Source organism: Misgurnus anguillicaudatus, chromosome 19 (assembly GCF_027580225.2).
Source record: "Misgurnus anguillicaudatus chromosome 19, ASM2758022v2, whole genome shotgun sequence".
Lineage (NCBI taxonomy): Eukaryota > Metazoa > Chordata > Actinopteri > Cypriniformes > Cobitidae > Misgurnus > Misgurnus anguillicaudatus.
In genome coordinates, this window is record NC_073355.2 from 24686086 (window position 1) to 24703011 (window position 16926).

The 16926-nt window shown below is 37.2% G+C and overlaps 3 protein-coding genes across 5 annotated transcripts; 2 read left to right on the plus strand and 1 right to left on the minus strand.

Moving 5' to 3' along the window:
- Positions 1 to 188: 188 nt before the first annotated feature.
- Positions 189 to 10241, minus strand: gtpbp1 (GTP binding protein 1). Of its 3 annotated transcripts, XM_055193773.2 has the most exons (14): positions 9725 to 9821; positions 8579 to 8626; positions 8370 to 8481; positions 8099 to 8279; positions 6971 to 7319; positions 5948 to 6071; positions 5752 to 5866; positions 5457 to 5601; positions 5198 to 5380; positions 4935 to 5070; positions 4637 to 4815; positions 4368 to 4544; positions 4068 to 4106; positions 189 to 1247 (listed from the first exon to the last, which is right to left on the minus strand). In XM_055193773.2, the coding sequence occupies exons 3-14, from the start codon at positions 8416 to 8418 to the stop codon at positions 1149 to 1151; spliced, it is 1776 nt and encodes a 591-aa protein (XP_055049748.1). In that variant the 5' UTR covers positions 8419 to 8481; positions 8579 to 8626; positions 9725 to 9821; the 3' UTR covers positions 189 to 1148. The 3 variants fall into 3 exon arrangements, with proteins under 3 accessions (XP_055049748.1, XP_055049746.1, XP_055049747.1); XM_055193771.2 differs by lacking the exon at positions 8579 to 8626 and having other exon boundaries at positions 9725 to 10241; XM_055193772.2 differs by lacking the exons at positions 4068 to 4106; positions 8579 to 8626 and having other exon boundaries at positions 9725 to 10240.
- A 1302-nt stretch (positions 10242 to 11543) lies between these two features.
- Positions 11544 to 13940, plus strand: LOC129435951 (von Willebrand factor C domain-containing protein 2-like). The gene is made up of 3 exons (XM_055193789.2): positions 11544 to 12027; positions 12475 to 12604; positions 13201 to 13940. The coding sequence occupies exons 1-3, from the start codon at positions 11623 to 11625 to the stop codon at positions 13443 to 13445; spliced, it is 780 nt and encodes a 259-aa protein (XP_055049764.2). The 5' UTR covers positions 11544 to 11622; the 3' UTR covers positions 13446 to 13940.
- A 499-nt stretch (positions 13941 to 14439) lies between these two features.
- Positions 14440 to 16692, plus strand: rpl23 (ribosomal protein L23). The gene is made up of 5 exons (XM_055193799.2): positions 14440 to 14514; positions 15409 to 15492; positions 15836 to 15964; positions 16168 to 16281; positions 16568 to 16692. The coding sequence occupies exons 1-5, from the start codon at positions 14502 to 14504 to the stop codon at positions 16648 to 16650; spliced, it is 423 nt and encodes a 140-aa protein (XP_055049774.1). The 5' UTR covers positions 14440 to 14501; the 3' UTR covers positions 16651 to 16692.
- The last annotated feature ends 234 nt before the right edge of the window (positions 16693 to 16926 follow it).

Consider the following 16926-nt stretch of genomic DNA (forward strand, 5'->3'; position numbering starts at 1 on the left):
TCTCTTATGGAGTATACACATTGGGAAATTATAATTGGGCTAATAATTCTGCATCGTTTCAAAATGTATGTAGGCCTACTATCCAAAATGCCACATTTTAACTCTATATAACTATTAAGGAACATATTTATCATCTTTCCCTTGTATTTTGATCAAACTTTATGCAAGCAGAAAAAGAAATCACACAGTTGAAATCGTCAACATCAGTTTATTTTCAGTATTATGTTAGTTGTGGCAGAGATTCACAACATGTAAACGGAGACAATGGTCCAGGTTACTCAACATGTGATTACTAAAGCTTGGCAAACAATACAAACCAATAGAAATAAGTTACAGCAAGGGTTTGTGTTCTGGGAGAAAAATCTCTTAAAATATGCATTTAAATAATTTTAAATCTACATTCAAAAACATTTCTAGCTTCTGGCACTCCGTTTTGTAGTATTCATAAAGGATATATTTGAATTTCATATTTATATACTAAAATATCTAGCATCCAAAATCTAGATTTAATGCATCTTTGTGTTTGTGTTTCACTGGGTAATCTTAATTTGTTAACCTAAATATTGCATTTGACTTTTAAAATGTTCCCGAAGTCTGCAAGGAACCCTGTGGATTTATAAGAACTGTAAATGGACTGACATTTGAGTGAACTTTCAATATTAAGTAAGAGATGGTCCTTCATCTTAAGTGAAAAAAGTAATTACCATTTTGCATTCACACTAACTGACAACTAACTTTTGCACTCCTGTTGTCTAATAGGCCAGAACACTTAAGGTTTTTATCCTAATGGTCCACGAAAAACTTCAGATTCAGCCCAAACTTTTAGCAAACAATGTCAAATTCAGCAAAACAAAAATGCTTTTTTTCTAAGGTCTTTGAATTTAAATATCTCAGTTGACATTTACAGCAACAACAGAACCATCATGCAGTATGTCTATGTTATATTCTTAATGTCTACGGTATATACAGTCTAAGAACACCTATGTCTTATAAGTTAAAATTCACATAAATGTGCATGTTGGTTCTGTGAACTCCTCAGTCTTGTTAAGGAAGTGGTGTGATCCATACGGGCGGGTAAAAGGCATGAGCAAAACACGGAGAGCATACGGGACTGTTTAGCTTGTTCTGTTTGGGAACTCTGAAAAAGTTTAGCAGCCCCCGACGGCACCAGCGAGGGTCACTGTGGTGTTAGTTTGTGGTTTTCCTTTATGCCTCTGACCTCCTCGTCTTCTTCCTCCAGACTTTGGCTTAAAGAAGAAAATGGGAAAAAAGTTATATGATGATTCTTGACTTTACTCTATACATTTTAACAGCACTGTATTATGGGTCCATGTTACACATACAGCTCTGAAAAAAACAGATTCGCCTTTAATTAGCATCTCTACATGTATGGCAGTCATTTCAGAAGTGAAACAGAAGTAAACTTTATGTGTAACATAAAAATAATGTTAAAGACCAAGAGCATGCTAAAAAGCATGAAAGCTGTGAATAAAAACAAGGGTTATTCCATTAGATATTAATTTTATACTTCTTTAAAGAGCAGGTATTTCTTGCTAAAAAACAATGTTATTTTGTGTATTTGGTATAATACAATGTGTTTCTGTGGTTTATGGTAAAAAAAAAAAAAACATTATTTTCCACATACTATACATTTTTGTCTTCCTGAAACACACTGATTATGTACAAAACTCATGGATTTGAAAAGTGCTGTGTACCTGATTGGCCAGCTAATCTGTACGTTGTGATTGGCCTGAATACCTCTGACGTCAGCCGGAAATGTGACGCTCCTTACCATGTTTAAAAGATTTGGTCACAATGCAATGCTAACAGGAGTTAACTTACAGGCTGTGAGTCCGAAGCAGGAGGAATTATGATAATGTCGTTCTTTACTACATCACCAATCCCAAGTAAACTGTTGCCTACAATCCGTGTGTTTGTTGTAGTCTAAGAAAAGAGATTTAGGTTGGAGACGATAACTCACGTCATTGTTTTCTTTGGGATTTGTACCTTTTGCATATCGTTAACGTACTAATATACACCAAAGGAAATGTAAAATCGTGATTCAGACCATAGGAGCTCTTTAATACATGTTAAAAAATTTCTATTATGTTTAAAAATATAAACTTGCTTTCTTTGCAAGTTTTGTATTTAAGTAGTGATAGGACAATAAATTGCAGATGTCGATATATCGGCCGATATTTGGATGTTTTTTATCAGCATCGGGCGATAAATCTTTTCAATCGGCCAGTAAATTTCTCTATTACTTAAAATTTGTTTTTTGTAATAAAAAGACACTCAGTGTCATTCAATGTAAAGCCAAAGTCTGTTAGACAGTAAAATTACCAATCATTATTCACTTTTTAACATGACGTTAGGTTGAGGCACACACAACACCACACTAGTTTAACACACTCAAACAGTACCGCGAGATGTCAGATCCACATTAATAATGTCTTGTAAATATGTTTTAAAAGCGCGGTGCACTTTGGGAAAGGGAGTCTGGCCGACTAGCAAAACATACTTGTAGCCAATCATCAGTAAGGGGGGTTAAGCCCGATTTATAGTTGTGTGTAAGTTTATAGTCTCTGCGTAGCCTGACGTGCACCTCGCAAAATGTTTAACAGTGCGTCAGTTCTACGCGGAACGCAAGCTCTGTGATTTTTCCACCAGAAACCCTCCCGTCAGGTAAAAAACTGCGTCATAGGTACTTTGACGGTCGCGCTGTTACTGTGGTAACACGCGTGGATACTGCCTACCAGTGGTCTGCACATCGACGCAGACAACGACGCACAAGTATAAATGAAAACTGACGCGGAACCTACGCCGTTGCGGCTATGCCGTAGGACCTACGCACAACTATAATGAGCCCTTTAGTGTCTACTAACCGACATTGTTGCCTGGGTTGTGTATGTGTGGGGCGGGTCTATCAAAAGAAGGTCCAGATTCTATTGGGGTAGGGGCGTGTTTGTTTAGGTGATTTCAAATGTCAACACTGCCTTTCAGTGATCATGCACTCCGCCTTCTTAGTACTTCAAAGGGTATATTTCAAAAGATTATGCATATTAATAAATGTTTTTTTAGTTTCAGCAATTTTCTGTTTTTCTCTTATTTACTGTAATAACATGTGTAATACGGCCATACAGTTTTCTTAATATCTTTAGCTTTCTCGCATAATGTTAAGCCAATGCTGATATTTCAGGCATTATCTTGAAAACGGGCTAAAGATATTCAGAAAAAAAACATAAAAGTTCCATTGTGCAACTTTTAGAAGGATCTCTTGACAGAAATGTAATATAATCCACAGAACTACATTATCAGTGGTGTATAAAGACCTTACATAATGAATTGTATAGTTTTTATTACATTAGAATCTGCATACCTTTGGTTACACCCATAACAGAACCCTAATACCGGTATACACTAATATAAAATATGTGTAACATAACCTACTTTAGAGAATCATATATGAATAAAGTCAACAGTCAAGCTCACAGAGTAGGGCTTCATAACAACTTATCGCAACTAATGATTTGCAGAATAAAAATTGTGTTTACATTATATATGTATCTGTACTGTGTATAATAATTATGTGTATAGAAATACACACATGCATGTACAATTGTAAGAAAAAAAATGTGTATATATATTAAGTATTCATATTTATATACATTATAATTTATATATAAAAATGTATATACACATGTAAATATTTCTTAAATATATACATGAATGTGTGCATTACAACTATTATGCACAATACACACACACACACAATGCAAAAAAAACCCTCATTCCACAAACGATAAGTTGCAACCAGTTTTCATGCAGCCCTATTACCGAGATACATCTACTGCACAAACCCATAAATCTTAAACACAACACTCTTTGAAATTTAAGTCTTGCAGAGTTTCATGCCCCAGTAAAAACGGTGTAAAGAAATGACATGCTATTTGCATGTCATGTCTTTTCAGAAAGGCAAGACAGCACTCTTTAGAAAAATGTAAGAAAGTTTATCCAGTCCCACAAACACAGCAATTTGTGTTAAGGGGTCACTGGAGCTTTTTTACCTTGTTCTCTTTGTTTTGAGGGTCTTCCTCCATCTCTGTCTGAAGCATTAAAAATGTGAAAGAGATGGGTAAACCAAATAGACCAATGTGTGACACATGAATGGGGTTGGTTGGACACGATCACGACAGCAAAGAATCAATGAAAGGACATGATGTAGGTGAAAATAAAATTGAATGTGGGACAAAAAATAGGTGAGAAGGTCACACAAAGTGGTTAGATCAGAGACTTCCAGATAGAAGACAAAAACTGAACAGGTAATACTAAAGTTATACTGTTTTACCCACACTCCGAGTTATTACCTGTTGTGGTAATGATGTGCTGTTGTGTTGAGTAATCGGCGATTCTGTAGTTGCAATCTCCTCATTGGTTGGCGGCACTCCATCCTCTTTCCTAACTGTTGCTGCTTTCTTCGTTGACTGCATCTTGATTTGTGGAGGTTTGGAGTTTGACGGCTGATTATTGGTTGACAGTAGCAACTACAACCGAAGCAAATCGCCATTGTTTTAGCATGTCAAGGGCCATTTCAGTTCTGAGCAACACCTTCAATCTTAGCCCATATGGAGCTTACCTTGGTGATGGTGCCCACAGCCTTTGTCCTCCCCTCTCTGAAGACCAGCCTCTGGTCTAGATGCAGGTACTCTGGAGTTTTAATGAAGCGGAAGTGAACAGTAGCTTTGTCTCCTGTGCGTAAGCAATCGCTGGTCATAGATAGGATAGTGGCTGTCTGCCTGATGCTGCCACAATGCACTTTGGGGAGAAACAGACGAGCGAGACAGTGAGAGGAAATGCAAAGATGTGTAAATGTGGGATCTTACACATTTACATTATGCTCACACCAGACACGGAGTGTGTAAGTGTGAACTTACCCATGGCTTGATATCTAGGGGAGATTGTCGTCGGGTGATGTAAAACTAGTATCTCGGCTTCAAACTCCCAATATGCCTGTGGGTTTAATCTTGGAGACACCATGACCATGCCCTTCCTTATTGATGAGCGCTTAATCTAAATAGGAGACCAACAAGGATAAAAGGTAGGAAAGTCTTTTAGGAAGTCCACTGTTAGTGACATCACATTCTTACTCTCTCTCTCTCTTCATTAATCTATAAAGCAATGATTCCAATTTCCAAACCTTCTTCAGGGCGAAGGAAGCTGTCTGTCCACCGCGGACCTCTTTCACAGGCATCCTCTTGCGGTGAATGGATTTGACAGTAATTGAAAGGAAAGCCCCCAATGGGTCAGGTCCCAGAAGCAAGGTGTCATTCAACCGAATCAGCCCACGTAATGTAGTCCCAGACACTACCGTGCCTACACCCTGTCAATACAGATCAGACTGCTGAGAGAGGCCGGATTATAAAGGGAGAAAAGGGATAAAGAAAGATCATGCTTACTGGTACTGAATAAGTGTCATCTATCTGAAACTCAGCAGGCTCATGGTCTTTGAACGAGCTTCTGGAGGAGAGCAGGTTCAGGAACATCTTGAGAAGGTCCATGTTCTCTCCCGTGACATTTGAGATCTGGAAGATGGGACATATTCTACAAAACAAAGACACATAAGGTTTTGAAAACCTTAGATCATCATTAGATTATATAAAACTTCAGCCTGGATTTCATAGACAGGGTCACATTTCACATTCAAAGTACCCAGCCTTTAAGGCCTAAGCAATGTAAAGTGCCGAGCATTACCTCTCTGAACTGAAGTTAGACGCTGTGACAATGACATCATCTTTGTTCTGCACTAGCACAGGGATCTTTCTGCAGCCCGGTGACTTTAATATCTTCTGTAGGAGCTTCAAGGTCTCTGAAAAGTGCAAAATATTTATTAGCACGGCCCTTTTTATTTCTCCCCATCATTTACGGCCAATATAAAAATATAGTTCACCTTGAAGAATGTTAGCCGGACACATGTCGATCTTAGTAACCACCACAAAAACAGGAACATTGAGGGCTAATGCCAAGCCAAGGTGCTCTTTGGTCATACCAACAATACCTGCATTACTTCCAATCTACGAGAGAAAAAAAATATATGGATCTACTTGTACAGCAGTGACAAAAATGGTTTGGCAATTGAAAAATCTTAAAAAAAAAAAAAAAATTTTAAAAGCATGCATCAGGTTTATTTCAAATGCACATAGTGTATTTGGGTGATTCTCGCTAAATTAGACTTATGAGGTGTCATGAAACATTTTGATAAAAAAAAAGTAAATGCAAAGTAAGAGTATCAAAATAAGAAGCATACAGTTACAAACATCTATTCATGTATGATTTTGCACATGATTTCAAATGACATCATACAAACCAATTTTTTTTCCACATTTAAGGGGGAAATTTTTATTACCGCAACGTGTCCATGACTGGATTTGGGTTCTTTGACATGGAAATATTTATAATTAAAAAATCAAAAAAATAAAAAGCTTCAGTGCATATTATACTATAAACATTTACAGTTAAGAAACGTGGTATTTGGTGATCATTGGTAAATGTAGAGACAATAATAAGGAATATTAATGTGTCCAAACACCAATTTTCTCATCCTCCGCAACAATTTTCAATCATTGTTTAAGCCCTCAATGAACTAACATTTAAAAAAAATGTTGGAAGGGACATAATTGACTGTGACACTCAAAATGGCTACGAGGTAAGCAGTTCTTATTTTCTCTCTCCAGATAAAAGAAAAAAATTTGTTTGTCATAGTACCTAGACAACTTTTTAGTTCTCATTACCGAAAAATTAGTTTGTAAATGAGTATGTATGCAAGTAATCTGCAAATTTATTTAGAAATTTTAACCCTTTTACATTTAACTAAACCATACGAACACAAAATAATTAACGTCACGTCATTGACCCACATATATTTGCTAACATCACAATCTTGCATGTGGTTTGTGCATGCAATCCTATTTACCATCAGCATGCAGAAGTCAGGCAGATGCCCAGTCATTCCAAAAACAGTCGTCTTAAGGTACTTCTCGTGGCCAGCGAGGTCAATAAAAGTGATGACTTTAGAAGACTTCTCGCAGATCTTAGTCCAGTCCAGGCTGCCTCCATGGCTGTCGGGTTTGTTGACCACCTGGCCGTCCTGGTCGAAACCCAGGATGTCATTGCCCACGCTGCTGGTCCGGCCACTCTCGATTTCATGCTTATGCCTGAAGAGCTTCTGTCGTGCGAAGCCTCGGCCATTATCCAGCTCTCCGTGAGTCAGCACGCCCAGTAATGTACTCTTACCTGCGTCCACATTCCCTACTACAGCCACCCTGAGAAAGACATTGTTATGAAGATAAATGACCCGAAAAACACATCAACTTTCACAAAGTATAGCACTATTTCTTCTGTATAGACTGAATGATGGCTTAAGGGGTTGTGCACACCAAAACTTTTAAACGTGGCTGAAAACGCCTGGATGACACCAATTGCCAGTTTTCTTTAGCCGAGCGCTTTGGTAGCTGTGAGCCGGTTGGTTGTTGTGATACTTGTCCCGCCCCTCCTCCACTGTGATTGGACGGCCGGGTGAGAACTGACGAGCAGAGCTTTTCACCCGAAGTTGAATCTCTTTCAACTTTTGAGGCTCAACGGCAAATAAGCTGCTAGCTTCCATTGAAAACAAATGAAAACATGCGCCGGCCGCAGTAATAAAATCTTTGGTGTGCACACCACATAAGTGAATTTCAGCTTAAATTTCAGTTGGTTTTTAAGAAAAAGCAATTCTATAGCTTTAGCATTTGGAGTTTAATGTACTTCTAAGAGTACTTAGTGTTTGTAGTGAGTGAATCACTTCCCCTATTCTACAGCCACTAAAAACCTGTACCATTAGCACACAATGTGTTTGGATCAAATAATAAGAGAGATCACGAAGTGCATGAAGACTATATTTTCAATTCGACCACAGACTTTTATAGTCAGTCCCCATAGCTCAGCGGGTAAAGCATTGCTTTAGTAATGCAACGGCATGTATAGACTGAATGCACTGTAAGTCACTTTGGATAAAAGCGTCTGCCAAATGCATTAAAAATCTTTCTTCACGTTTATCTCTCACCTAACTTCCAGGAAGTCTGCCTCTCCTACTCGCCGGCGAATGAGGTAATCTCTGACCTGTCCTCCGGCCTCATTGCGCTCCCTCAAAAGTATGAGATCTGCCTCTATCTGCTCACACATGGACTTCACTGTGGCAACCGAGGCCTCCATATCGCCCTCATTTAATCCATAATCTCCTCCATCTGAGAGAGACAAAAACTGGTGAAACTTCGTGAACAAACACAAGTAAGTCTCACAGCAGGTCTCGTCTCTCCAAGCTTACATGGTCTTACCTGAACCCACTCCAACAACATAGATGGTCTCCCCGCAGCCCTCGTCCATCCTCTCACGCAGTTGCCGTAGTAACAAGTCATACTGCTCCCCGTTAGGACTGACCAAGGCTAACTGTGATATTATTAAGAATATTACTTTCAGATCATTAGAGAAATGAATGGCATGAATACCACATTGAATTTGATCTTTTTGTTTGTTTTAAACCTTCCTTTCTGTTTTGTTCTCTTCATAAAGACTGTACATGCTCAGTGGGTTTCTATGACAGTGTAAACAAAGGACAACAATGATCAATGGACATAGGAAGCCAAGTTGCCTGGCTTTAGTGCATGTTACATCAGATGCTGTCAAAGGAGGAAGAGTGACGGCGCTTGATGCAAAACATTTAAGAATGCAGAAAGAGCTCAGCTCAGCCTATCTGAAAACAAATCCTCACCTCAGTCTGAAACTAACGTTGATAAATGATATGAAGGCAGCTGCCAAAGCAAAAAACTGCTTGTTGTGTAAAGGCAGCACTATTTTATGAACAGCCATCTGTCTTGGTTCACACATTCCTCAAGGTTATAACGCTGTGCCTGTAGATCTATACTGTGTTATATACAGATGGCTTACGTGACGTGTCCAGCTGTGACAGACGTGTCAATGTGACAAGCTGCATGTCACTTTAAACTATTTCATCGCATTTTCAAATTTTAGTATAATTATTTATAAAGATATAAACTGTTTTATGATTTCATATGATATTATAAGAAAGCGGGGCATGAAACATTGGTAAAAACATTTCAAATTCGTGTGACAGCAGGTACATTAGCATTAACATAAAGCTTTACTGATAGATGATGTTGAACTTTTATACAAAGTTATCAATTGATACCTCATCGCTCCCAGAGTTGTTTATTTACTTTTCCCCTCCCACTAAAGGGAAATCCCTTGGAGTTACACTAGTATTTCATCAGATCTTGTAACGTAAGGTTGACAGCTGACTGTTTATGCCAGTCCCTCATTCATTCATTCATTCATTTGCATTAATGCAGATTTACTCAAATCTGCTTGCTTTACAGCTAGCATTTTAAATTAACACATATTGGTAAATCAGAAATCTACATTTATATACGAAACTGCGATTGATGCATATCACACAGACGATACGAAACATTGTTTTGAGATTTAGCCTGGTTAGCATACGGTTCACACATAACTACAAACGTTCGATTTAGTGTAATCACAAACGCGATGAACATTACAATAATGCAATTTTAAAGTAACTTCAATGTGAATTCATGATACAACCAGTAGGATCTTTATAAACAAACGAATTCGATCCAAATTATCCGATTCTGTTTGAGGCCTAGCTTACCTTACTGAAGAAGTCGTGATCCACGGTGTCGCCGTTGAACATCTCCAGGTCCTCGTAGCACTCTGTCCCGTCATCGTCGCTGCAACCGCGGGCTGGAGCAAACATGCTAGCGGGCACTAAAGATTCTGGTAACCCCATGGTCCCGGGATTAAAACCCGGCTCCGATGTTGTTAACGATGCCATTTCTCTGGCAGCAAATTTATCGAGACCAAGCTAAAATCAACTTTAAAACGATGCGGCTTTTAAGAGAACAATTGTAAGCTGATACAGCACAAACACTTTACATTCAGAGTGCAACGCCGTTCACCACTAGGTTAAAACCTGCTGTGCAGAGATAAACGAGTATCACTACATGTTACTGGTAAGTTATCTCAATAACATGTAAAGCTGATAAGAGAGAGTAGACAAAGACTTTAAAATCCTCGCTGATAGCGTTTCTGTGTTGGTTAAAAAATGTTTTAGAAAACGAGTGGTGTGTTTTTCGTCTGCTCGTTAATTATTCAACGTACGCTTCAGCCAATCATTTCCTCTCTAAGCCAAATCGCTTGTGTTATTGTCCAATTAAAATCCACGGGCGGTCCTTGTGGTACAAACACATACATTGCAAATGATGCAACATTTGCTGACAAAGTGGTAAAAAATAAATTTTAGATATTATCGTACACCGACATAACAATTATTATTACAAATATTGCCAGGAAAATATTTATTTATTCATGTATTCATTTAATTAATTATTTATTTTTGCATTTATTTATTTATACATTTATTTCCGTATATCTACATTTATTTATTTATTTATTTATTTACGTGTTTATGTATTTATTTACGTATATCTACATTTATTTATTTATTTACTTACGTATTTATGTATTTATTTACGTATAATCTACATTTATTTATTTATTTATTTACGTATTTATGTATTTATTTATTTATATACACTTAAGTCATTTTTGGTCCTCCATAGGAAAGTATCACACAAGAAAGTGTAAAACTCAGAAATTATTTGCTACTACAAAACAAGTATCTCAACAATATTACATGATGTTTTACAAAACTATTAAATTTAAGGATACAATTACAAAAATCAAAACTGTTTAGATATCTCACACCCAAATAAGAAACTGCCTGTGTCTTTTAGTTGTAAAAATGTTCTGTGAGCACAAAGTTTCATTGGTCATCAGAATCAATGTTGTTTTTAATTTAATTTAATTTTCTTATTTTATTTTACTAAGTAATACATTTGATTTGGTTCTACCCTTTTAACAAACTTAGAAAAGTGTGTAACCGTCGGAAATAAAATGCTGTATCAGGATTCTGTTCTGTATATTACTCATCAGCAGAGGGCGACAAAGGAATTTAAAAGTGTAGTTCTTTACAGTATTACGTCAATGAATTTGACAACAATCTGTGCTTTTTAACTATTATTCCACACGTAACCCACATTTTATTTTAAGATCCTACATGAGGTACATGAATGTATGCATGCCAATTATCTATACATGCATATATTTGACATTTATATGATTGTTTATTCAATTATTTATTTCTTTGTGTAGTACATTCTAAGAAGGGATGTTAATTGTTTGCTATTTAACACATTATGTGTCATTTCAACACATTATGTGTTGATTTTGTATTTAAATAAATAAAAGGGACAACACGAGATGTAGTAAAAAACAACACAAAATGTGTTGTTCCAATAATAACACAGATATGTTTTGTTTTTACACTACCGTTTTTAGAGTGTATGCATATAGTAATATTTATAATAAAATCAATAATAATAATAATAATACGAATTGTAATTGTGTATGTGCGTGCGTGGGCGCGCGCGCCCGTATGTGTGTCCGTGGTGGATCGTTGTCTTTTGAGCAGGCGGTCATTATTCATTCATGTTTGGAATCGCGACTGATGACAAATCACACAACATACTAACAATAACGATGCGATCTTTCACCGTATGCCTCTCATTTGCTCTCCAGTGCTTCTTTCTTAAAATCTCATCAGAGTACTCTTCTAAATCAGATTTGGAGTATGAATTTGGTGACTATCGTGGGAAGTTTTGTATCGACGATCATGGTTTTGTGTATGGCATCGGGGAGGTTTATTATCCGGGTCCCACAGCCTGTCCCTGTACCTGCACTGAGGATGGACCGGTGTGTGTCAGACCCAAGTGTCCGCGTATACACCCGAGGTGCACGCGCATCAGATACAAGTCCTGCTGTCCGGTGTGTGAGGCTGTCAGTAAAGTTTGCGTGTACGGGGGGAAAACGTATAGAGTGCTGGAGGAATTCAGGGTAAGTTATTGTGTAACATTATAAATACCTTAAAAAATGCATGTTACAATACATGTTTTAACTCACTACATACTTTTCCAGAACCAAAATATTATTTATACCGGTATCTTATGTTTTTTTTATATTAGGTTTGTTCAAATTACATTGTAATGGCAAGTGCATTACTTTATGACTTGGTGAACTAGTTACAAAGGTTGTATTTTATTCACATAATTTTCATTTAACTTATTTTAGTTTCTGTTATCACAGGTCATGAACAGCTTGGGAATCTCTAAAGTTGCTACACACATACAATAATGTACTTTCTGATATTCAATTGCATTTACTATTCAGACATTTCATGCCACTTTCTTTAAATTGCTGCTTGTCAGTCACACCACAGAAGTAATATCCTCAGTGAATGTTAAAGTTTATCTGTATAATCCACACTGGTTTTTGTTCAATCAGCTGTCTGCCTGCGAGCGGTGCCGTTGTGAAATCAATAGAGAAGTTTACTGCTCCATATCAGGCTGTCCTGCCCTGCATTGTGTGAATCCTGTATATGAACCTAACCACTGCTGCCCCGTGTGCAAGAGCGGTGAGAGCCCTACACAGTGCAACACCGCACATGATGCATTGTCTTATCCATCACATGTAAACACTGTACCTAAATCTCTGTAGTCTCTATCATGCTATAAATTATATGATAAGACTTAACACTTGTTTTCAAAAGTATAGATTGTGTGTGTGTGCTTTGCAACTCAAAAGGATCAATATGGACGTTGCATTGAATCCTCATTTCATGTGTTGTTTTTGATTTTTCTCCTGATAAGTGCATACAGTGACATAATGGAACAAGAATGATGCAATGGAATGGTTCAATAGATTGCTTACAACCTACATGCTGTCTATAAATAGGAACTAGTTCAGAGCATGCTGGGATGGCAGAGGCATTATGGGGCATTGGGCCATCCCTGACAGCAGAAGCCATGCAGGCACAGATTGCATGTGTTTTTTTTTGCATGGAAATGTTTACAAGTAGATTTAAAAAATTTTGTGTACAGGCATGATGTGAGTGTGTGTATTATAGCCCAGCAATTTCTGTTTAAAACAATCACTGGATACGTTGGTGATTTTATGCAGCTACTGGGTTTTCCTTTTATATTAAGTCATGTTTCTATGTCCTCCTCAAAGGGCCAAACTGCTTTGCTGGAAATCAGGTGATCCCAGCTGGAGAACGTGTGGAGATCGATGAGCGGATGGAGTGTTTTTGCACTTACCAGGATGGAACGTGGCAGACGCACCCTCACGCTACCTGTGAGGAGCGCCAGCAACCAGACAATGAAGCTACTGACACCCATGAAACATCAAAACAAATGGAGGAGCAGGAGAAAGAAAAGAAAAGAGTGTTCTCACCCAGGCTGGATGCCATCCCATGAAATGGAAGTGTGCTGGCACCAGCTTTCCTGACAATCAGTAGGGGATTTAGAGCTTCATGCAGGTGTCTGGGACTACACAACCTGTGCTGGAATAACTGCCAATACTGACCTCTTTAGCCAGCCTCATCCCCCACACTCATTGACACAAAAACAACATTAGTGGCTGTGCTATAGGCCATTTGGAAAGATGTAAACAACACTGTGCAGAAGCACTTCCTGTTTCAGCTTTTTAACACTAACAAAATGTTAAAGTGTCTATAAGAACAATTTCTAACTTTACTATTATGGTACTGTTTGTATTAAATATATGTGTGTTTATTATTGTTTATGATGTTCTGCTTCACAGTAACATATAATTTTAAGCATGACATTAAATGTGAGTATAAATATATTATTAAATATGAAGTATTATATAAAAAAATGTATCATACGCTTTTTTATCTCATTCTTGTAGCATGTTTTGTTAATAGCCACGTGCCAAATTGCCAAATGATGCTTTGAAAGTCTATATACATTTGTTGGACTTTTGTACATAAAAGTCAAACAAATCCTCTCTAAGTAATTTATTATATTTTCTCCAAGATAAAATAAGTAACAATAATTTATTTCTGTATTAAATATAATAAATGATCAATTAGTATAGGTAATTTACAAAATGCATGGAGTGAAATTTAGTAGTGCGTTGTGTATTGGGCTAAGATGACAATTTTTATGTAATTTGTTATTATTTATATTTAACCAATGAAATAAATAATTTCTAGTTTTAAATTAAAAAAAAATTCTTAATGTGGTTTTAATCTTTAGAACCGCATTGTATATTTTCATTTTAAAATGACATTATGTCTGCAATTTTAAAGCTTATTTAAGCCTCTTTTATGATATCCACGAGTCAATGAACTGGGTAACAAAAATGACAAAAAGCATGTTAAGACACTACACAACACTAGGTGGCGATAGAAGAAAATTTGGGTCCACGTGTCTGCCGGATGCTGTGATGTGCGTGCGTTTATATCCCAGCATTCTTTTCTCTCTCTTCCTCTTTCCCTTTCGGCGACAATGTCTAAGAGAGGTAAGAATCACACATGAAAATCCAAAATCATCCTTAGATTACAGTACAGTGAATCCCCTTAAAGTAAGAAATGGGATCCAACTGATTATTGACGGTTTATATTTTCGACATATTTCTGAAAATACTCATTGATATTTTAGACAAATTTAGTTGCAGATTCATTTGCCGCTAGCGAGAGAAGCCATGTTTGCTAAGACCTGTATGCAGACCTACGGACTTGAGTGACTCTTATTGTGGCAAATAAACACGTTTACACTAACTTTATGTGGTTTGAAATAATGGTGCACAATTATTTTGAGAAATAATCTTTGTTAGGTACAGTGTTTAGAGTTGAGAGTGCCAGGTTTATGTTGGTCAACCGAGAAAGCTAGGTTGTGGTGTGCTAAAGCGCATGTAATTCGTGAATTACCGTAACTTAAACGTTATGATCATGAACTAACGTTATATCAGCTTGTATAAGAAAATTGTTAAAGGAACAGGATTCGTTGTTATCCCTCGTTGAGAACTGTTTGTATTGAGTGGTGTAAGAGGGCAAACGTCATCTTACTAAGCTAACTTGATGCAAACTAAATACTGTCAGGAGCAATTTTACACAGTTTTGCAATATTACAGTACAGAGAATGGTTAATATTTTACCTACTACTTATTTTTATTTCTTTAGTGAGATTTTATTATGAAAAACTAATGAAATTTTAATATTGCATTGTAATTTAGTAAATCAGTGTTGTATGTACAACGCACAATTAGATGTGCTTGTTTGAATGTAGAAAAATAAACTGTCAGCTGTAACAAAGTAAATGAGACAGTTTATGGAGAACATGTTGTAAATGTACATCATAGGGAAGCATTTGGTTGTTGTGGTACAAAAATTGAAATTGTGTTCCTTCTTTTTAGGACGTGGTGGGTCATCGGGAGCCAAATTCCGTATCTCACTGGGTCTCCCAGTGGGTGCGGTTATAAACTGCGCTGACAACACAGGTGTGTGATCTGGTAATATCATTTATATGAATGTCCTTCTAAAAAGCACTTGCTTTGTCTGGTCAGTGGCTGGGTGAGTTGTCGTAGAAGGAAATATCAAACCTCATTGCTCATGGGTGAGATGGCAGTCACCATATGCTGTACAATCTCAATCCGCGGTGAAACAAATGTTTACCTGTTACTATGCTGTGTTAAAGGTTTTTGTTTTTGACCTAGAAGCATAGGGTTAACACTTAAAAATGCAATTTGTTTAGTGGCTTAGTATACATTTGCATTCCCTGATGTACAGTGTGCAAATGTTTATACTCCATTATTGAACGTATCTGTTCCTTATGTTGTCTAGGTGCTAAGAACCTGTACATCATATCCGTCAAAGGCATCAAGGGTCGTCTGAACAGGCTTCCCGCCGCTGGTGTGGGTGACATGGTTATGGCCACAGTGAAGAAAGGCAAACCAGAACTCAGGAAAAAGGGTGAGTGTTTAAAGGTGAAAGCAGAGCCTTTGCTTGCTTAAGAAGTTTTGGATGCAAAATGCATTGACTGGGTAATGCTAAAAAATGTTCATGCTAAATATTACAGTGACTCGTTGTGTTACATTTAGTAGTCTGATAGTTATGCTGATGTTGTTTCAAAGGCTAAGTGTGTACATTTAACAACTGTCTGTATCTTTAATCAGTGCATCCTGCGGTGGTGATACGACAGCGGAAGTCGTATCGGCGAAAAGATGGCGTGTTTCTATACTTTGAAGACAATGCGGGGGTCATAGTGAATAACAAAGGAGAAATGAAAGGTGAGTTGTCAGTGGCATTTTTTTGTTTAATATCCTTCTTAAAAGCACTTGCTTTGTCTGGTCAGTGGCTAGGTGAGTTGTCGAAGAAGGAAAAAGCAATACCATTGCTCTTGGGTGAGATGGCAGTCACCATATGCTGTACAATCTCAATCCGTGATGGGACATTTAACTACAGTTCTGAGATCTGGCTAATACAAGATCTATTCTTAAGATTTGTTTAAATCAATTCACTTTTTTGGGGGGAAATTTTACTGTCGCAGCGCTTAATTGTTATTCCTTTTTGTAGGCTCAGCTATCACAGGACCTGTAGCCAAAGAATGTGCAGATCTGTGGCCCAGGATTGCATCTAATGCTGGAAGCATTGCCTGAGTTCAAATGTGGCTTGTTTTCAATAAAATACTCAAAGTCTAAGTTTGTCACTGTCTGTTTTTGCTGAAAATTGTCTTATAACCGTCTTCATTAAATTGTGTTCCTGTCTCTGAAATCAGGTCTCATCTTTCGCGATTAGGAGCATCAAATTTGAGTTTCATGATCTTTGACATGACTTAAGTCTATAAAATATTAAGATCATGTTTTTAGATTTTTTACTTGTGGGATAATTAAAATCATAATTTATACAATTTACAAACTTTTTTTAGCTCAACT

What these genes read in the sequence shown, in the direction of transcription:
- gtpbp1 (XM_055193771.2), bottom strand. Translation starts at nt 9,907, where the DNA reads ATGGCATCGTTAACAACATCGGAGCCGGGTTTTAATCCCGGGACCATG. An exon ending in CTTCCTTCGCCCTGAAGAAG is followed by an intron (nt 5,071 to 5,197) that starts GTTTGGAAATTG and finishes TCTCCTATTTAG; the next exon opens with ATTAAGCGCTCATCAATAAG. An exon ending in CTGTGGGCACCATCACCAAG is followed by an intron (nt 4,545 to 4,636) that starts GTAAGCTCCATA and finishes CTTCGGTTGTAG; the next exon opens with TTGCTACTGTCAACCAATAA.
- LOC129435951 (XM_055193789.2), top strand. Translation starts at nt 11,623, where the DNA reads ATGTTTGGAATCGCGACTGATGACAAATCACACAACATACTAACAATA. An exon ending in GAGTGCTGGAGGAATTCAGG is followed by an intron (nt 12,028 to 12,474) that starts GTAAGTTATTGT and finishes TTGTTCAATCAG; the next exon opens with CTGTCTGCCTGCGAGCGGTG. An exon ending in CTGCCCCGTGTGCAAGAGCG is followed by an intron (nt 12,605 to 13,200) that starts GTGAGAGCCCTA and finishes TCCTCCTCAAAG; the next exon opens with GGCCAAACTGCTTTGCTGGA.
- rpl23 (XM_055193799.2), top strand. An exon ending in ACCAGAACTCAGGAAAAAGG is followed by an intron (nt 15,965 to 16,167) that starts GTGAGTGTTTAA and finishes ATCTTTAATCAG; the next exon opens with TGCATCCTGCGGTGGTGATA. An exon ending in TAACAAAGGAGAAATGAAAG is followed by an intron (nt 16,282 to 16,567) that starts GTGAGTTGTCAG and finishes TCCTTTTTGTAG; the next exon opens with GCTCAGCTATCACAGGACCT.